General features: G+C 41.0%; 1 protein-coding gene and 1 long non-coding RNA gene across 2 annotated transcripts in view; both read right to left on the bottom strand.

Moving 5' to 3' along the window:
- The window catches only part of LOC138947054 (homeobox protein Hox-A5-like), a 54,021-nt gene extending 34,062 nt beyond the window's left edge, over positions 1 to 19,959 (bottom strand). The window contains exon 1 of the mRNA XM_070318476.1: positions 18,787 to 19,959. Within this exon, the coding sequence (XP_070174577.1) occupies positions 18,787 to 19,843 (1,057 nt within the window). The 5' untranslated portion in view covers positions 19,844 to 19,959. The remainder of the gene's footprint in view (positions 1 to 18,786) is intronic.
- On the bottom strand, positions 10,425 to 11,123 carry LOC138947055 (uncharacterized). Its single transcript, XR_011449535.1, has 2 exons — positions 10,631 to 11,123; positions 10,425 to 10,489 (listed from the first exon to the last, which is right to left on the bottom strand). It is a non-coding gene; the product is annotated as an uncharacterized lncRNA (long non-coding RNA).
- Positions 19,960 to 22,286: the final 2,327 nt, after the last annotated feature.

Below are 22,286 nucleotides of genomic sequence, written 5' to 3'. Positions count from 1 at the left end.
GCGAAATTGTGATATTGTATTGTGCTGGCCTTGTATTGATGAGTACCGATTCTTTTTTTGTGTGCATCATACTGGTGCCAAATCATACTGAAATCATATACCAACACTTCTCTAGCTCAGCAAAGTGGTTTGAAATCATCAAGTCTGATATCACAGATCATTACGAATTTGGTAAACAAATCAACGCTTTAGGCACAAGTGGGCCACCGTAAGTGACAAACCACCCACAACTCACTCGTTCAGTCCCCGCTCAGTGGCCGCTGGGGCGAAAATGGCCGACCAGAGGATAGTGAATCACAAACGTTGGTATCATTACGAGCTCGGGACTAGTGGGGGAGATGAGATGGGGGAATAATGATACATGAGGAACGAGGATATTCATATGCATGACAAAACGTTTAGCTGGTGGGCGGTTGAACAAGGATGGTACGACGGATGTTCCGCCAACTGTTCAATGGATGATACAACACTGGCGTGAACACGGGGATGATCAGGGTTATGTTTTCGTCTGAAAAGAATACATGAAACGAACATGTGTTTTTTTTCTTCGGTGTTGATAAACGAGTAGCCTACTAAAACAGAAGCTCTCTGAAAGCAAAAAAACAAAAACAAGCAAACAAACAAAGAGGATACAATGATACTAAATCAATGAGTGCGATTAACTCTTACATATAGGTAGAAAAAACAGAATATACAAAACATGTATCCTTAAATTATGTGAAAAGGAGAGTGTACAAGTGTCTGTCATGAGTTCAATTAACACACAAAGCGCACATTCAAATTATCGTCTGTTACAAGAAGAAATAATAACAACCAGAAATAGAAAGAAAATGCAAGAAAGAAGGTGAGAATACAAAGAAAGGATTTTTTTTTTAAATAAAGGAAAGAAGGAAAGCAAAAATTGAAAGAAAGAGAGAACAAAATAATAAAGCGATGAACCAAGCAAGAAATAAAATACATACATAAATCAAAATGTGTCAGTAATGAACACAAGTTTTGTCACCCACCTACGGATAAACAACTTCCGAAAATATATAAACCCTCGATGATTTACGAGATAAGGAGAAATGTCAGAGAAAACGATGAATAAAAACTCGGAAATGCTACTATGTAAATTCATAGAAAAAAGTGCTTTTATTCGCATACACAAGTTTCAAGAGAAAAAAAAAGAAAAAAAAGAAACTACAAGCAGGGACAAATTATTTGATTACGATCGTAAATCTCTCTTGAAACTATCATTCGGGCGACCCTCATTGCTCTATTGGACAACCGTTAAGATTTTTGTCACAAATCTAGATTTATAGCCCCGCGTCTGTTACAATAACGACGATTTTATGCTGCTCCTATTTCATTATTTCCTTTTTATCTTCTAATGATCAGTGCACAGGCGTGCGTCTCTATGATCCAAGTGTGTATTTGAATGCGATGGGCCGTGTTGTGCTACGCTACTGATTCAGATTAGTGATGCGCACATTTCTGGTTCCCAATAAAGCATGATTAATGAGACGTTCATTAATTATCAGAAAAAGAGCGAGAAAAAAATTAGGGACGGCATGTAAGTAGTCGTTCTGATTACTAACAAAAAATATGAGAACAACGGACTTTGAAAGGGTTGAAATTGTCTGGGACATAAATGAGAAACAAAAGACAAACGAACAAGCAAACAATGAAAGACAAACAATTAAACAACTTTTTGTTTTTAAATGGACAAAGAATCAACGACCAGACAAAGAAATTAACACTTAAAAAAAGAAGAAAAAAAGAAAAGAAAGAAAGAAAGAAAGAAAGAAAAATAAAGAAACAAAGAAAGAAAAACGTGAATGAATAAAGAAAGAAAGACGGACAGAAAGAAAGAAAGAAAGAAAGAAAAGATAAAAGAAAAAAAATGAATAAAGAAAAAAAGACGGACAGAAAGAACGTTTGAAGTAAAGAAAGACAGAACGAAAGAAAGAGAGAAAGAAAGACAGAATTAAAGAAATAAAGAAAGAAAGAAAGAAAGAAAGAAAGGAAGACAGAATTAAAGAAAGAAAGAAAGAAAGAAAGAAAGAAAGAAAGAAAGACAACCTGTATACAACATGCTCTTGCTGGCCTACCGGTAATTGCTTACTACATTAAGTGGAGTTGCACAACGCTTTTCAATCGATGTGAGCTGAATACGTAATTGAATTTGAACAATTGCTGTTTAAAAACAAAACTCACACAATTAGGTGTATATTTATGCACATTAAGAGAAGAGAGATATTGCGCATAGATTGTTTTGTATAGCCTTGGAAGCCCTGAAACCTTAGACCACCAACAATCTGTTACATGGTATGGAGAGAGAGAGAGAGAGAGAGAGAGAGAGAGAGAGAGAGAGAGAGAGAGAGAGAGAGAGAGGAGAGGAGAGAGAGAGACAGAGAGACAGAGAGAGACAGAGAGAGACACAGAGAGAGAGAGAGAGAGAGAGAGAGAAAGAGAGAGAAAGAGAGAGACAGAGAGAGACAGAGAGAGAAAGAGAGAGAGAATGAGAAAAAGACAGACAAGACGGACATGTGCAGTCAGACAGACAGACAGACAGACAGACTCACAACCACCCCACCCCTTTACCTCTCAACTCCAATCAATGTTGCCCAACCTAAAAAGCACCACAGTACACTATATCGATATGTTACTTTTGCCATTCAACGGCCACCATCATCACAAACACCAGCTACACCTACACTCTAATCCCAGCCACCGTTTTGCCCCTCCTCTCACCCTGCTGGCACCCCCCCCCCCCCCACCCCCTTTCCCCAACCAACTCACCCCAACAAATACGCCCTCGCATTCAGCAACACAGTGTTCTGCTCCCGTTTAAACGACCACTGCATTTACGAACAAAAAGAAGCCACACCGTGACCATCTACAATCCTTCCGCCCCCCCCTCTAATTCTTACCCCCCCACCACCCACATACACACACACACACACACACACACGCACACACACACATACACAAGCATTTCTTTCCCCCAAATACGAGGCACCACAACGCGGCACAAAATCAATCAATCTAAGTTCTGCCATTGCCCTTAGAAGGCGCAGCAGTGTTACTAAACCGCACGACCTAGTAAGCCATTCTCACGTGCAATGTGTCTCCCTCTTCGTGTCAAATCAGACAGCATTCAGCGAGTGTGCAAAATGCACAGGGATGATAAATAATTCATTTCGTTGCTGATCGCTTTGTGTTCGCACAGAACACCACACAGCCTGTATTCACCATGCTGCACCGCTCTATTTCCCTCGCTGCACGTGCAACATAGCAAAACGCTGTGCAGCCAAAATGAACATGCACACAGACCTAGTCCGACTAGGGTGGGAGGTAGTGGGGGTGGCGCCAGAAGGGGGGAGGATGCTGGTAGTGGTGGATATAAAACGATGTTCGAAGTTCGCCATGGAATACGTATCTGTCTTGTCAGATTAGAGTTGCTTTCAATAGATGTGGACGTTACAAATTCGTGTTCATCGGGGGGCCGAGAGGGGGGTGAAGGAGATTGTGTGTGTGTGTGTGTGTGTGTGTGTGTGTGTGCGTGTGTGTGTGTGTGTGGGTGTGTTTGTGTGTGTGTGTTTATGTGTGTGCGTGCGTGCGTGCGTGCGTGCGCGTGTGTGTATGTGTGTGTATACATGTGCATGCGTGTGTGTGCGTGCGTGCGTGTATCTAACGTGTGTGTCATAACGTGTGTCCTGTGCGTTGTCTGTCCATGTGTATTTCTGCGCGCCTATTCGACTATCCGTGTGTCTGCACACTCGTTCAGGTCTTTCAGATTGCTTGTATGCTAATCGTTTCCTCACACACATGATCCCCCAAGCCCCCCCCCCCCCCCCCACACACACACACCTAGTCTCCATCTCCCTCCACCAACAACGCCACTACAACCACAATTCCCTCTCTCACAACCCCCTTTAAACTATAGAAGCAATCGTGAAACCCCAAGCCAACCGCCCTCAACTTTTCGACATTTTTACGCAGGCCTACGGGTCAACGCGACAGGTCGTACCCGACACCTAGCTACCCTCTACAGCCCCACCCCAGGTACTTGAACATCAAACAGCCGCAACATGGTAACGTTCCCCCCTGTCTTTTGTCCGCTCTGGTCCTATAAACCATCGAGTGCCGTCGTGATCTTGGTGGTCGCACGCTGTATGGAGAGAGGCAGGGAGATAGCTGCTTTTCGTTGTTGCTGTGGTGGTGGTCAGGATAAGGTTGAGGCTTAGGGGCGGGGTGGGGGTGGGGGGTGATAGTGAGGTGGGAGCTGGGTTAGGGGACTTGGCAGTGGCGTGTTGTTGTTGGAAAGAGAGAGAGAGAGAGAGAGAGAGAGAGAGAGAGAGAGAGAGAGAGAGAGAGAGGAAGAGAGAGATAGGTAGATAGATAGAAAATACATAGATAGATAGATAGATAGATAGATAGATAGATAGATAGATAGATAGATAGATAGATATATAGATAGATATATCATATTGTCTCGTCTCGTCTCGTCTCGTCTTGTCTTGTCTCGTCTTGTATTGTATTGTATTGTTTTGTATTGTATTGTATTGTATTGTATTGTATTGTATTGTATTGTATTGTATTGTATTGTATTGTATTGTATTGTATTGTATTGTATTGTATTGTATTGTATTGTATTGTATTGTATTGTATTGTATTGTATTGTATTGTATTGTACACGCAGTGGCAGTGAACCCGAAAGCTAATCAAACTCGAAGCTGAAGTTCCCGCCCTTCGCGCCTAACAACCAGCGCTGGGTTTTATCGAACGATTGATTAATTTTCAATGAGGTATAAGACTAGAACGATTGCGAGGAGGATCCGATTTGAAGACCTTGTGCCTCTAGAGCTAGACAGAGACGCTTCAGATAAGAAAGAGAGAGCGAGAGAGAGAGAGAGAGAGAGAGAGAGAGAGAGAGAGAGAGAGAGAGAGAGAGAGAGAGAGAGAGAGAGAGCGAGAGAGAGAGAAAATAGTCAGATATACAGACAGACAGACAGACAGACAGACAGACAGACATAACTATTTTGAGAAACATTTACGACAACGACATGAACGACGACGGAGATTAGGAGGATGAGGACATCAGCGACAGATGAAAGGACCTATATATCAAGTGACAAATTACAACATATTATATCAAGCTAAATATTGTAATGTCTGCACACGGAAGACATATACAGCGCTTGTAGTTCCATGTTCAGCCAACTCAGAACTTACAAATGAATCTATAGGCTTGTGAACGGTTACATGACAATGAGTTTGGAAAATACAATTTGTTTGTAATCAATTCAACCAGATTTGTGTTCGTGTGGATTTAGCTCTCTTTATTTCTATGTCTGTCTGTCTGTCTGTCTGTCTGTCTGTCTGTCTGTCTGTCTGTCTGTCTCTCTCTCTCTCTCTCTCTCTCTCTCTCTCTCTCTCTCACTAAATCTCTCTCTCTAAATCTGTTTGTCTTTTTCTTATTTTCTCTATATTTCTGTCCCCCTCCCACCCAGTTTCTTTCTCCCTCCCCCTCCCCCGTTCGTTCTTCTCTCTTCTTTCATAAACTTGAAACAACAGGACATTCTCTTATTGGCTGAAACCAATGCGGGCTATCAAGAGAAAAGAAATGTAACTGAAACCTTTAAGTCATTACAAAGGTCGACGCATCTTCTTCAGCAAATCAATAGTTGGTATCCGGGTAAACCAAGGGCGGTGCTTTCCAGCAATGTATTTCTTGATTCGGAATCCACCGTGGGTTGGTTCTTCACTCAAATTAGTTTTACTGGAAGGGCGTAGGATAGTGGCTTGTTATAGAAACCGTCGGTTCCGTGGGTGCGGGTTGATCATTCTCACAAATTGAACGCCCTGTTGGTGACTGTTTATGAGACTTCCGTTTTAGAACAGGTTTTGTTTCTTGCTTGCTTTGCTTTGCTTTTCTTTCTCGATCATTCTTTCTTTCTTTCTTTATTGCTTTTTCTTTCTATTTTTCTTTCTGTCTTTCTTTCTGTCTTTCTATAAGGACACGTTTAGGCCTTCCTCACTTTACATTGTACCGACAGAAAATACACTTTAAAAACAACACCTGCGTAAGAACAATTGCAAAGCGCCAATTCCTCAACTTGAATCCGCCAATACTGCTTGCACGCTTGCTATAAATTGTACATACTGCAATAGAAAACGGACATGTAAATGTAACTAATACCCATATCGTGCTGGATCGCATGCAAGTACTTTGACATGAAGCCTTACAAACACGCACATTGTTCTTTCAAAATCAAAGAAGCGAAAAACGGTTCCGTTCTCGAAATAAAAGACGTCAAGTAAATCAGCGCCAAACAGACTGCTTTTCCTTTTCTTATCATAACAATGATGACCTGGTAATAGGAATGTGTACTCCGTCACTTGATAGTTATCACGTGTTCGGGTTAAGGAACATGCGCATGCATGTGATTTTACAGTGCTATATAAACATATATAAGCTCACATGCACATGCACACAGACACAGACAGATAGACACATACGTACACATACAGACGCAATCATGCACACCGACATTGACATATGGACAAACAGACACACAGACAGTGACAGACAAGCAGACAGACACACACACTCATGCACGCACATGCACACACACACACACAAACGCAAGCACACACACACACACACACACACACACACACACACACACACACACACACACACACACACACACACACATACACACATACATACACTCACTCAAACACACACCGTTCCCAGCAATTAAACACACACACACACACACACACACACACACACACACACGAACGCAAGCACACACACACACACACACACACACACACACACACACACACACACACACACACACACACACACACACACACACACACACACGCACGCAATTATCAGACTCCAATCATGACCCTGCCTCATCTATTGCACCCAATCCCGAAATTACCCCCCCACCCCCATCCCCATCCCTATTGCCTCCCCGTGAATGAAACATAACACACAAAAACTCCCCCATGTTGGTCCCCTTCCCCTTCTCTCCACAAAACAGTCGTGCACTTTCAACCTCTCGTGCGTAAGTGACACTCAATTATCAGGCATTCAAAAGGACGATAAGACCGCTTCTTTTTATTTCTCAGACTGCGGAACATCAGACTCCAAGAGTATCCCCCCGGTTTTAAGACCCAGGTGTTTGCCTTCAAGGGGCTGGTCGACCCTATTTTTTTTCCTCTGGCATTTCCAGGTGGTAGTAACTGTCGTAACCGTTTTTATTTCAAATGGATTTAAAAAAGAAAGAGAGAGACGAAGGGAAGACGAAGGGAAGACGAAGAGAGAGAGAGAGAGAGAGAGAGAGAGAGAGAGAGAGAGAGAGAGAGAGAGAGAGAGATTTAGAGAGAGAGAGAGCTAGAGAGAGAGAGAGCTAGAGAGAGAGAGAGAGAGCTAGAGAGAGAGAGAGCTAGAGAGAGAGAGAGAGAGAGAGCTAGAGAGAGAGAGAGAGAGCTAGAGAGAGAGCTAGAGAGAGAGAGAGCTAGAGAGAGAGAGAGAGCTAGAGAGAGAGAGAGACAGAGACAGAGAGAGAGACAGAGAGAGAGGGGGGAGAGACAGACATACACATATACACAGACAGATATATATATATATTTAGAGAGAGAGAGAGAGAAAGAGAGACATAGACAGAGACAAAGAGAGACAGAGCAAAAAGAAGAAGACAAATTAGAGGAAAAAGAAGTTTGGTATAGCCTTTGATAGATGAAAGTAAAGCCAACCTCACGGGAACAAGCCATGCAGGAAGGCTACAATGAATGTCGCGCACGTGTGCGTGCATGTGTGTGTACGCCTCCATGAGCGTGTTGGTCTGTGTGTCTGTGCTACCCGTGCGGGATTCCAAGCAAACTCCATTCTCCTCTTAAAGTCCTACGTCGCAATCTACCCCACGAGAACCCATTATACTCAGTCGTTTAAAAGGGTATTGCTTGTATTTGTTCTTTCGCCGTTTTCATTTTATGGGCTAGAGAAGCGTGTGTTTGAAATACAAGTAGCATTAAACGACAGGCCAAGGGATAATATAATGCAAACGCAGCATGCTACGGTAGGGTTTGAACAGTGCGTCCTGTGATATGTTGAAACAATGAACAATAGAATATAAAAGTAGACTTTTTCGCTTCGTTCAACACATTGCTGAATTTGCAACAGGTGCTGTTTGCAGTCCTGAAAAGGTGTGACATTTGAAACTGCATGAGTAATGGTTGTGTTTTCTTGTTCGGCTTTGTTTGTTTGTTTGTTTGTTTGTTTGTTTGTTTGTTTGTGTGTTCGTTTTATCATTTATTTGTTTGTTTGTTTGATTGTTTGCCCGTCTTCAGTCGATCTGTTTATACACACAATTATGTTCTACATTCATATTCTGAAAATACTAAGAATACACAATCATGTTGAAAGTCGACGATTGCCTTCGTGATTAATTACAACAAAAGTGCTACAACGTCGAAAACAAATTCAAAAATATTTATATTAAAAAAAGAAACATGAGGTCTTGTCTATTCAAAATCGCTCTTGTAAGTTAAAGTAGTGTCGGTTAATAATTTAATTATAACCAGCCAATTGTGTTTTAGTCGTGAACGTTTTCGGAAGACAATTTTTGAAAATCACGGTAACTCTCATGCAAGCAGAAACGTTCTCAAATTAAAATCATTTCTATCGAAAACCATAAAAAGCTTGATATCCGTTAATTCCAAATGCTTTCTATTATCACCACTATAAGCTGATAGCTTGCTCAATTCTGTAATAGTTATACGATGTATTGTTGATATCGTTACGACAGCGAGGGTGTTAAAAAAATGTAGACACATTTACATCGGATCTTTATATCAGAACATACTATAGCTTTAATAATACATTCTTAACACAAAAAGTAGGTCTTACATGTGAGCGTCTGAAAAGTGATGTTCTACTGTAGTACACAGCTCTTCTAAAGGTCTCTACATGCATGCAAGCTTTATTATCACACAAACGAATAGAAAGCATATCGGTGCCGAGCTAGTAGCCTCACACCATGCAGGCTTCGAATGTTCTTGCAGAACGGGAGAGTTGCCACCAAAGCGTGAACACGTTTTCTGCAAGTCCGCCTGTCGCCATCTTCCCATCTTTATGAGTCTCAGGGAATTACATGCTCATTAATATGCCTTTCATCCTCTTTTTCCTTTTTTTTTTCTCTCTTTTTTTTTTTTTTTTTTTTTTTTTTTTTGCGTCTGCGATATTTGACTGGAGCATATACCTCCCTCTTCTTCCTCCTTTCCCCCAGTTTCCACCATCGCCCTGCTCCCACCCCTCGCGTTTCTAGGGCTAAACCATCTCTACCCAAATTTCAGTCCTGCATCCTGACAGTTTTAGTTACCCTCATATCCTCGCGCAGGTTTGTAAAATGACACATGCGGGCACCAATCGGTATGTTATTTACCACCTATTGTACTGCACAATGCCAAAATCGAATAATTAAACAAAGGATGCACTGTTAAGTTTAGTCGGGTTTTTTTTTCACAATTCAAACTAGTTCAGCCAAACAATAAAAAAAAAACCACAGCAGAAAAGGATGAAGACGACGGACGGACAGACAGACAGACAGAGAGAGAGAGAGAGAGAGAGAGAGAGAGAGATAGAGAGAGAGAGAGAGAGAGAGAGAGATACAGACAGAGACAGAGACAGAGAGACAGACAGACGGACAGACATAGACAGAGGCAAAGAGACCGAAAGAGACACAGACAGAAACAGGCAGACAGCCAGACAGATAGACAGACAGACAGACTGAGACAGACAGACAAGGGCAGGGGTAAAGACCGACAAACTCGGAGGGAGAGAGACAGGAAGAGCTAGAGAATGAGACCGAGACACAAACACAACATAACACACACGAAGCTGAGTATTATATCACGTTCATGAGAAATCACTTACAAACATAAAAGCAAAACTATAAACGCCGCGCTTCACCGATTGAAGTTCTGAACTCAAAAAGAAACCGCCGCTTTCTTCAAACACACAGCACCGCCGTAACAATTATTCCCCGTGAAAAAAAGGCGTGCAAAACGACCTTCCGAGCCCTGTGAATTGAAACCGGGGAAAAGGATACACAGACAAAAGTAGTAGCAGCTCTAGCAAAAGTGCTTGGCACAAGAATAAAGAGAGAGGGGGGGAAGAAAATAAGGGAGCCAAATAAATAAAAGGAGCGCAAGGGGTTTAAAGGGACCCGGGGCAGAAGTTACGAGCAGACGAAGGATGCAAAAGGCCCCATAAACCGTGTTTACTGCGCTGGGAGCGAGCCATTAAAAAAAGTAAGGCTTGGGATTTTTATGTCCTCAATCATAAATCCATCGCTCCACCAGCGAGCCTCAATCACCGACTCGATCATTCTAGCCAGAAAGCCAGGGGAAGGAGCACGCCTTTCTGGTCAGGGTCTTGACTGAGGTCTCATACACACCCTCAAAACATCTTGGACAAAACCTGAAAACCCACGAGAAAGGTGTAACAAAAAATGCCGCCACAGGAAAAAGAAAGAAGGAAACACTGATTTCCCCCAAAAAGAGAATCGTTCTTTAAACTGTTCCAGGGCTACAAACACTCTCAGATCATCTTGGACAAAACCTGAAAACCCACAAGAAAGAAAGCGAGAAAAGTGTAAACAAAATACCACCAGCGGAAGGAGAATGAAGAAAACACTGATTTCAAAAAAAGGAGGACTGTCCTTTAAATTTCTCCAAGGCTACACACACTCTCAGATCATCTTGGACAAAACTTGAGAACCAACGAGAAAAGGAGAGAGAAACAAAAAACAGAACGAGCGAGGAAGAAGGGGAAACTGATTTCCAAAAGAATAAGACAAAAACAAAAGACAACAAGAAACCGACATCTCTCTCTCCTTTTCCATTTTCGACCTGTCCTGTGTTCATTCGCGTGCGACCTCTCAGTGTCAGTTTCTTCGCGTGTCAAACTCCACTGAGATTTGAGTGACAAGATAGAGAGTGTTGATTTCAGTATCATCCGGTTTGTTCTCAAGATTTACAATTGTTGTGGATATTACTGATTCCATCACAGACGTGAAGATTTGCGTGTGAATTTTTGAAATGTTTTTGTGTGCCTTCTCTTTTTCTTCGAGACTCTGTGGAACAGGAGGGGTTGGGAGTACATTCTACGTGCTTTCGGCAAGACGTTGTCAACGTTTGGGACATCACACCTATACTACAAACTCAACATCCGTAAGTTTTAAATGCGTTAGTAACTTGGATTGATTAACTTTAACCAACTAACAGTGACGCGCATCTGCGTACACGCATGCAGAGGTTCAATTTCGACGTGTGCTCGTTATTCCAGAATCCGCTGGCTCGTTACAGCCCTAGAGACCGACCACTTCTTGAAGGCATTATCAAAGCAACACAGCAATGTTGCTGCCACCTAAATTGCATGACTGTATTCGAGGTAAAAACGGATCACTAACATAGCTTTCTGTGTTTTCTTCAAATCTAAATTAACATTTGTACTACTTGTTTTTTCTCTCAGGAACCCATTTCATGGTTGCTGTAAACGTGTTTGTTGTTCTCTAAAGAAGTGCACTTTATAACATGTAATGAGAAGGATTTCGAGGAATAAATGACCACGCACATAATGTAAACACACACCAGAGCTACACACACACACACAAACACACACACACACACACACACACACACCCACACACACACACACACACACACACCCTTTCAAGTTATTATTCCCTTAAAAAAGATGACGCCATGACCTGGTGTACAACCTAATGCTTTTATTTTAAGCGTAGTGTAAGAAATAAGGTCTTCAATCATACAAAACAACTACCAAATGAATGCAAAATGGCGACTAGAACACCACACGCCAGCTTAACCATTGCAATCGAGTTAAACCATTATACGTGTGTGTTAGTGTGTGTGTGTTTTGTAAAATATTATGATAATGTAAACGCATCTTCATAATTATACTGAGTCAAAAAAATGAGCCTCATGAATATTCTTATGGAACAAAAAATATATATCGCTTAGTTAATAAGTCTATTTATATTATTTATACATTATTATTTAATTAATTCCTTCCTTCATAGATTCATTCCTTCATAGATTCATTCATTCATTCATTCATTTATTCATTAATGTATTTATTTATTTCTCTATTTTTGTATCTAAAAAAAATCTTATGTTGCAAATGAAAAGAAGAGAAGGTCCCCACCAAATTATTTTGAATCTTTTCGTTCCACTTATTTGTTGTCAGTATCAAAGCGACTGTTTGTAATCAGAAAAAGATAGCCGACATTTGATGTATAAACAATTGATGCAACCACCCAGTCCTGACAATTAGGAACACGTAACAAAAGCGAACAATTATCAACTTGAATCAACAAAATATGGTGTTCTTTTTTATATATAAAAAAAAAATACACCTTGAACAATATCTGTCAACTAGCAATTCCGATGAAATGAATAAATCGACCAACAAACAAAGAAACAGACAAACAAAGAATGAATGAATGAATAACTAAATAATTAAATACATACATGAATAAATGAATACATACATACACAACTAAATAAATAAATAAACGAATGAATAAATAGATAAATAAATCAATCAATCAATAAATAATTGAAAAACGTAAATAATGGCCAAATAAGCGTAAACCATCTTAAATAATGTTCAACAGACGGTGGAGCTGAAAGTGATAAAATAAAGCAAAATGAAGCACAAAAGAAATGTATTCATTTCATGCTGGTAAAATGTTTCAACTAAAAAAAATTAAAAGTAAATTACACAGTATTGCACATTATAACACACACACACACACACACACACACACACACACACACACACACACACACACACACACACACATACACACACACATCCCCGTCTCAGTCCATCCCCACCTTCCATTCGGCATTCCACCACCTCCTACCCTCACACATAATCACCCTCTCGGTGTCTCGCACTTTGCTATCAAATCGTAGCTTCCTGTGGTCATAAAATCCCCATGAATGGTACACGTATACACACAGCGACCCACACAGCGACCCACACAGCATTTACCAGGGAACAAAATCAACCAAATCCCGCATTATAATAACTTCATTTTTCACGGGTAATTGAACAGCTGTTGCGCGCTCACGCGCGGCGGCTTGTATACGTCACGCTTGCTGTGTTTTCTTCGATTTTGGCAACGCGTTTGATCCTGCGATGCTTTTCGATTGTGTTTTCCTCCTGCGGTAAGAATCCTTTGATCTTGCAACACAGTGCAAAGAGCACGCGATATCTGGCGCCAAATGTCGGCTGGTGCATTGAGATTAATTAATAACAAAGCGTGATGAAGATCTAGGTGTCGGCTTAGGGATGCTACCCATCCATCATTATCCTGCGAATGTTATTTTTCGTGTTGTGTGGAAATATGTCTATGCTTGCATTTTTTTTCTTTTTCTCTGTCTGCATCAAATAGTTCTATGCTTGCATTTTTGTTTCTTTTTCTCTGTCTGCATTAAATATTTTTTATGCTTGCATTTTTTTCTGTCCTCCGTCTGCATCACCTTAATTCCACCATCCCTCCCCCCCTTAATATCCTTCCTAATTCACCCATGTTGTTGTTTTTGATGTTGTTGTTAATGTTGGTGTTGTTGTTAATGTTGGTGTTGTTGTTGTTGTTAATGTTGGTGTTGTTGTTGTTGTTATTGTTAATGTTGGTGTTGTTGTTGTTAATTTTGCTTTTGTTGTTAAGGGAACTTGGGATTGGAGGAATAACTTTCTATCATTTCTCTAATTTTTCCTTCTGGTTTGTTGTATACCTATATGATTATTGTTTTTCTTATTTTCTTTGATCCGTACAATATGTTCAATCACTTATTTATTCATGTGTGTGTTATTGTAATACTTAATTTCGATATTTATGCAGTTATTTATTCAGTTATTTTATTTTGAGGTAAATAAAGATAGAATAAAACAAATTGTTTTTCATAAGTTCACATCAATTTCTACAATACTTTCATCATGCATGGGTCATTAACATCGCTTAATTCCTACATTACAACAGGAGCATAACTATTAACAATTTATTCTGTGGGTGGTTTTGTTTACGTTTTTTTAATTTTATTTTATGTTAGTTGTTACGTAAACTTCGACATCTCATACTTTCTTCAAACAAAATCGGTCAGGTGTATGTTTAAAATAGGTTTATCGGAAAATGTTGCTTATGTTCAATACTTTTTTTTAAATTTTATTTAATCCAGTTATGTTTCTTCTTACATACTACAAACACACACCTCTTGTTATCAGGTCGATTATTTTTTGTTAAAAAATGGTTTCATGGTCAAAGAAAGACAGAGAAGACGTTACTTTAAGAGCAATATATTAATATACATGTAAACACAGACACATATTCATGGTGGTCAAACAACTGATGGATAGTAGAAAAACCTCGCCTAAATAAATAATATACTGTAGGCTACACTGTCGCTGATTCCAAAACACGCAAGCCATGGCCACTGACTACAAATAATTATATAAACGTTCATGAATTCCCTATAATACACAGGCATTATTTTAATTTATGATTTGTGTCCGCTCTTATTTAATTCCTTATTTGTTCGTTAATGTTGTTAAGTGTGTGTACTATTCTAAGTGTTTATTTATTTAGGTATGCAATTAGGTATGTTAAAACGAATTTATTCGTGAATTTGTTGGTAACACATTTTTATGCCAGAGCGCCAAAATAATTTGTAGATCTGCCCTTCTATTCTTACAATTACCATATTAAATTGATCCCTGCGCCTTGAGTCCGAGTCTGGAGATACGCGCGCGATATAAGACTTCATATATATATAACAAATTGTAATGTTGTATTGCTTAATCTGTATTGACAACATTGAACGAACACAAACACAGGCGCATAATAAGACAGAGGTGAAAGTAAAACAACCCTATAGCTTCAGTTTTTGAGTAAAACAAATCGTATGGTGAAGTTAATTGCTTGTTCACTAATATACATGTTTGTGAGAAAAGGCGCAAATAACCGAACTCATATTTCCCTTCTCTGTTGTTTGATTGCTTGTTTGTTTTCTTTTTTCGGGGAGAGGGGGGGGGGGGGGGGGGCTTTTAAAAGTAGCATTAATGGCAACGGTGATTTGTATCCTAAAATCAACAATCCTTAAATATGAAGTTACTCTGTTTCTCCGTGCATACCGACAAACTGCATGTGTTTACAGAAAACAAGAATCCGATCCCATCTATACCATAGCCTGCACATTGCGTATAGGCTCTTTTCCATCTTCCACTCGCGGTGAATACTGAGAAAGCTACACGCGTGCAGGTGTGTTGAATCTAAAAGCTCTTATCTCAGCCTGCCATGATACAGCAAGGAGAGACCGCTGGGGTTGTTGTGAGAAAGGCTCAGAGAGACAGAGAGAGAGAGAGAGAGAGAGAGAGAGAGAGAGAGAGAAGAGAGAGAGAGAGAGAGAGAGAGAGAGAGAGAGAGAGAGAGAGAGAGAGAGAGAGAGTCTAATTAAAATAGTTTCTCTAGCTTGTTTACTAAAAGAAAAGCTATTTTCTGTCTGAATTTCCACCTGCAGCGTTTACAATTTGTTTCTTTCTGGGGTTTTCCCCCTTGTTTTTGTCTTCGTCTTTTTTTTCTTTTCTTTACATTTATGCACACGCTTAATTCAAATGTGAAAGGAGCGTGCAAAACTTTATTTTGTCAACAGGGAAGCAATTTCAGGACTGGAATTCATACATGCATGAACAATACATCCAGAGAGTCATATGGGTAAATCAATAAATGAAATAGTAATAATGATCATGATAATTTTAATACAGATATAAATAATGTTAACTAACCGAAAATAATACATAAAAAGCACCTGATAAGACATACTCAAACATAATATTTTTCTTGTGGAATAAAATAATCGACTTGCACTCAACATTTTGTCATTAACAAAAATAAAGGTTTTCATGAAATAAACAAGGAAAAATGCTTACTATTTCAAGCTCTCTTCAGTAGCTTTATATTGTAAAGGAAAGGACGTTACCCTCGTAGTTCATATATGAGTTTCAGAATTTAATTCCATTGGCATATATTGGTATAATACATCTTTGGTTTAGCCTTTTCTGGAGTAACCATTTGGAATTCTTTACCATCATAAATGATAAATGTCAACGCTACGAAATAATATTTACGATATATTCAACCATCATGCGCAAGAAGACTTTTATCCTAGTTCGTTTCGTACACCGCATGCGAGTGATAATGTCAAGCATATTGTTATAAACAAACAAAATATGATTTAATTGTGTACACATTCGACTGGCTGCAATTTCTTCCAAGCAATAATAAATAGTTGTCATACATGATGTTTACGCCGATGGTGTTTTTTTCTAAATGCATAGAGAGAGAGAGAGAGAGAGAGAGAGAGAGAGAGAGAGAGAGAGAGAGAGAGAGAGAGAGAGAGAGAGAGAGAGAGAGAGAGAGAGAGAGAGAGAGAGAGAGAGAGAGACAGACAGACAGACAGACAGACAGACAGACAGACAGACAAACAGACAGACAAAGACCAAGACAGACAGACAGACAGACAGACAGATAGGCAGACCGACAGACAGACAGACAGACAGAGAAAGAGAGAGAGAGCTCTCTACACGGTTGTGATATATATTGAAAGCGCAAAAAAAAAAATATATATACAATGGGAGCGGAGCGCAAAGGTTGTGGGGTGTATCTTCCTCCCCTTGTCTTCAGCGTTTTGTCATTAATGGCCGACACTCGCTTCCTCGTACAATCTCCCCCTGTCCCCCCCAGCAAAACTGTTTTGGTGGTAATCTTTTGTGGAGAAAAATCAGTGTAGTTTCTTCTGTAGGACAGCCTCTAGCGAAAGCAGTGTTGGTCATTATACTTCACACACACACACAAAAGACATGCAGTGTACTTATAGTTTCCTGTGTAGAACAGTTTGTCACGGCGGTTTTATAGTGTTTGTGTGAAAAGGCGGGGTGCGCAAGAACTGAGACAGCACCGACACGTACATATATATACATGGAGAGGCAAAAAGAGTTTATAGACACAGAAAGACAGACAGACAGACAGACGAACGCACATGCATATTTTCTCCGTTGTCACCAATACTGTGCAGACCAGTTGTATTTTACGTTTGATTGCTGTCTATCTCTCTGTGCCACCATACAGTTTTTTAGTTGTTTGTTTGTTTATTGTTGTTGTTGTTTTTGTCTCGTATCCTCTATACCTCCATTTCAGATATATTTGTTTCCTAATATTTTTTAGAGTTTTTTTTAAGAAGAGGTTCCACTCTTTGTGGAAGTAGATGTAGCAGGATTATTTGTACTAGTAGTGTCATAGTGAATGCATACATTATGCAAATGTTGTTAGTTATAGTTCAACAGCTGTTCAACACTGATTACTGATAGCGTATCAGTTGAAGACAGAGAACAAACAATTAGTCGTTGAAAAGCAGAATGTTGATGACAACAACATCAAAGTAACATAGTTATATTTGCATTAGTATGACTACGAAGGGAGTGTAAATATACTGTGAAACAAGCTGTAATGCAAAAGAGAGAGAGAGAGAGAGAGAGAGAGAGAGAGAGAGAGAGAGAGAGAGAGAGAGAGAGAGAGAGAGAGAGAGAGAGAGAGAGAGAGAGAGAGAGAGAGAGAGAGAGAGAGAGAGAGAGAGAGAGAAATTTTGAATAACACTGAGATAAACTGACACTGCTGGTATAAACATCACGTGTATTTATTCGACACACGTGTTAATAATCATGCATAAACAGCAGTATTTGGTAACAAATGCGTGTGTGTGTGTGTGTGTGTGTTAATTATATGTCAGTGTTTGTCAGTATCTCTGTATTTCTTCAGTTTTGTATATTTATTCATTTATGTTTGTATTCATTTGTTTATTGATTGATTTATTAATGAATTCATTTATTCATGTATTCACGAATTCATTTAGTTGTGTCTGTTTGTTTAGTCACACCCAATTGTTTACTCCACTCCAACATGCATGTCATTCCCCAACTTCCAAACCTGGTCCCCCAACCCCACCCCCCCCCCCCCTTTCCGTGTACACACAAAAACATGTATATATATATATGTATGTCAACCCTGATATACTCATGAAAGTTGGGGTGAACAAATAGACAGGTGTACCCGTAACTTTTTAATTCTTGTATGTATTTGTACAGAATAAATGATGACAGCTATACACACTGAACCTTTAACTGTTAGAATAATTATATATGTGCCTATTTTCACTGACATTGCGAAAAGATGGGGTTCATTTCGACAACATTTATTATATACGGATATGTTTCCTTACTGTTTCGCATCACACACACACACACACACACACACACACACACACACACACACACACACACACACACACACACACACACACACACACACACACACACACACACACACACACATTTCCCCGTGTTTTACACATTCCTTTGCATCATTCCATATTTATGAAACAACAAAAGCCGTGACACAAATACATATATATATACAAAGACATACCTGTCTGCCCCCCTCCCTTCCCACACACACACACATACATGTACACACTCACTGGAGTGCACACACGCAGACACACATACGAGCGCTCTCTCTCTCTCTCTCTCTCTCTCTCTCTCTCTCTCTCTCTCTCTCTCTCTCTCTCTCTCTCTCTCTCTCTCTCTCTCTCTCTCCACACACACACACACCCTACACGGACGTACACACTTACCAACAATCCCCATCCATGGGTAAAAGGGTGCAGCCTGTTGAGTGGGGTCAGGAGATCCCCGAGAGCTCTGTGGGTCATCTCCTGGCAATTCTTTGGGACTCATAGAACAGGAACTGAGGGTTTTTCCTGTATCCCCCACCATTCCGGGACTCCCGTATGGACTGCTCTGTTGTAACCGGGTGGGCGAGGGTGAAGAAACCGGGTGGCTGGGGGGTTGATGCGGTTGCTGCTGCTGGGGTAGGTTGTGGCCGTGGTGGTTGTTGTGGGAACTGGGGTTCCAATCCTGCATGGAGGTATAGGCGGGTGGGGTGTGGTGTCCTCCCTGACCCGGGTATCCTCTCACCCCACCCCCTCCTCCTCCGCCGGCGGTACCCGACCCCCCACTAAGAGGTGTGGCAGCGCCAGAGCTGTTACTGTTGTTGTTGTTGTTGTTGTTGTTGTTGTGGTGATGGTGGTGGTGTAGGCTGTGCACGGGCGGCGACGACATTCCATCGTCGGCAGCTTCCATGTAGCCCGACACGCCGCCATTGTTGTTGTTGTGGTGGTGTTGACTGTGGTTGTGGTGCTGTTGCTGGTGGTGATGGGCGTGATGCGGGTGGTGGTGACCGGGGTGGGGCTGTGGCTGACCTCCGGCCGCTTTGATGGCAATGTCCGGGTAGATGGGCGACCCTCCTACATGATCCTGCTGCGACGGCGGTAGACCCGACCCCAGGTACTGTCCATGTCCGTGATGCAACACACCTACACCACCCCCTTTCGGGCTCTGCTGAGACGGGTGGAAGTACCCGCTTGGTCCGGTTGAATCGTAGGCTCCAGAGTTTCCCCCTAATGCACCATTACCACCAGCACCGTTGCTTACCACACCAGCACCGCCACCTCCGACAACAGCCCCGTTAGCAGACGACGACGAGGTAGCAGACGACGGGTAGCCGAGGTAGTCAGGAAATCGCGAAGAATACAGTCCATAATTCGTGGCCGCCGCACCGTAACCGTTAGTCACGTAAGGGTTTTCGGTCGGGTACTGCGTCAGAAAAGACGTCGAGAAGTATGAATTCATTTTTGTAGCGATATATGATCGAAAGACAATTCCCGACTACATGACCCTAGCTCGCAAAAGTGTGATTTGTGGCGGACCCTTACTCACCGCTCGGTGGATAAATCAAGCTCGCTCGGGACTCCGCACTGCCTGTCAGCGGCAACCAATCAGCGCGCGCCTTACATCGGAGAGCGGACGAGTCGAATGGCGGAGTGACAGTTTGCGCGAAGACTCGCGGCGCAGTAGCAAGGGGAGGGGCGAAGAGCCAAGGCGCTGTAGGGAGGAGAAAGGGGGAGGGTAAAGGCGAAAGGGGAAAGGGTATGGAGACAGCGAGAGAGAGAGGAAAGAGAGCAGTCCGTTACTGTAGCGAGAGAAGCGACCGTGTCTTTGGGGGGAGGTACATCGCGAGCCAGTCTAAAACTGTTCCTAGGGGGGGTGTTAGCTTCCCCCGCTGCTCCCGCGCTCGGGAACGGCTCGGCATTTTTTTTCTTTCTCTCTCTGTCGCTCTCTCTTTCTCGTTTCTCCCCTGATGTTGTTTTCTATCTGTGTTTTTATCAGGATTATAGCTCGGTGTCATTTGTCGAGCGAGACAGTGACATGGTTTTGTTTCACAGAGGTCAGTGATTGTTATGGGACTTCCGCATCATCATAGTTCATGAATGATCAGGTCAGCAAGGTCGGAGTTTGTTTTTTCTTCGTCACTGGTTTTTGAAGTCCAATGTTTAATGTTTGTCACTTTTGATGTCGCTTTTTTAAATTGATTTTTTTTATTATTTTGAAGGTATTGATGTTGTTGTCCTTGTTATCTGCGTTTTGTTTGCATGGGTTTTTTTTATTTGTCGCTTTTCTGTTATATGTTTGATCAGTACGCGTGTGCGTGCGCGTGTGTGTGTGTGTGTGTGTGTGTGTGTGTGTGTGTGTGTGTGTGTGTGTGTGTGTGTGTGTGTGTGTGTGTGTGTGTGTGTGTGCGTGCGTGCGTGCGTTCGTGCATGTGTGTGTGTGTGTGTATGTGTGTGTGTGTGTGTTTATGCTTTTTTGTGTTTGCGCTTGGGTGTGGTTTGGTTTTTGGTTTCATATGAGTAGGCTTCGGTTTTGCTTTTGCATTCTTCTTGATTTGCTATTTTTTTACGTTTTGATTTTTTTTCTATTTTGTTTACTTTATTTTTAAATCAAGTTTGATCTACTTAATTATTTATGTTTTTTTTTTAATTATTGATCATTTAATTATTTTGTTTATTTACTGTATATCGCTTTCACACACACACGCGCGCGCGCGCACACACACACAAACACACACACACACACACACACACACACACACACACACACGCGCGCGCGCGCGCGCGCGCCATAATTTGTTCAGGAACGTTCAGTTACAGAACAAACTCATGAAATACTTGTTTTAATTAATGTTGTGTCAAATTACGTTGATAACTCCTCTTGCGCGTTTACCTTAAATATAAATTTAGCAGTTTGTTTAAATTATTTTTGTTTGATTAGCATTGCAAAAACTCGTCCACATATTTTTTTCTTGACGTCTTTTAGCTTCTGCACGACAATGTTTTTGTTTTTGCTTTTCTTCTTTCTGTTGCCTGCCGTTGCCAGCTTTGATGATCCAGATGATTTTGATTTTTGTGCATTTTGAGATTCTTCAAACCAAACCAATGTTGTTAAAATGATAACTTTGTTTCACAAAAATGTTTCATAATTGTTCTTACACTCAAGCTATAACGGGTTCCTTATACCTGTGTTTGTTTGTTTTGTGCCGTTGTTTGTGTGGTAGTCTGTTCTTCTTTTATGTTTGTCTCAGCACAAACCGAGTCAATGTGACTATTATTTTTAGTAAGGCAAGTGCCCGTGATTTACAAGAACGGATACACCGATACAGACACGCATTTTGAAGGAGATTACATTCCATGTTGTTGATCAGTAAACGGCACTGGCATTTGTTTGATGAGTGCAATAAAATAAAGTAAACACTTCAAATATTTACCGACACAAAAAAGAAAACGTTGCACACATATTTTCATTTAGACAATAACAAGCCACATTATGTGCAAGACATTTCAAAATGAATTTGGATTGTGAGTATGTATTAACGGGCATTGTTTTGTTTTTGTATGTTTTGTAGTGTTTGTTGTGTTAATTTTTTCTTCTTCTAGAAAGCTGTGTTTGGCAGTGCTTTAAAAACAAAACAAATATTTGTACTTCTTTTAATTTAGAAAGCAGAGAACGAAAACAGGATTTGTATAAGCAAGCTTCTCGGGTGTGATCTTATACGAGAAGTCGATCGTTCAATTAAACGTGTAGGGCGGGGATGTAGCTCAGTCGGTAGCGCGCTGGATTTGTATCCAGTTGGCCGCTGTCAGCGTGAGTTCGTCCCCACGTTCGGCGAGAGATTTATTTCTCAGAGTCAACTTTGTGTGCAGACTCTCCTCGGTGTCCGAACACCCCCGTGTGTACA

The sequence above is a fragment of the Littorina saxatilis genome, linkage group LG14 (assembly GCF_037325665.1).
Source record: "Littorina saxatilis isolate snail1 linkage group LG14, US_GU_Lsax_2.0, whole genome shotgun sequence".
NCBI lineage: Eukaryota > Metazoa > Mollusca > Gastropoda > Littorinimorpha > Littorinidae > Littorina > Littorina saxatilis.
The sequence above is the reverse complement of the archived record's forward strand: the minus strand, read 5'-3'. Positions and strand labels throughout refer to the sequence as shown.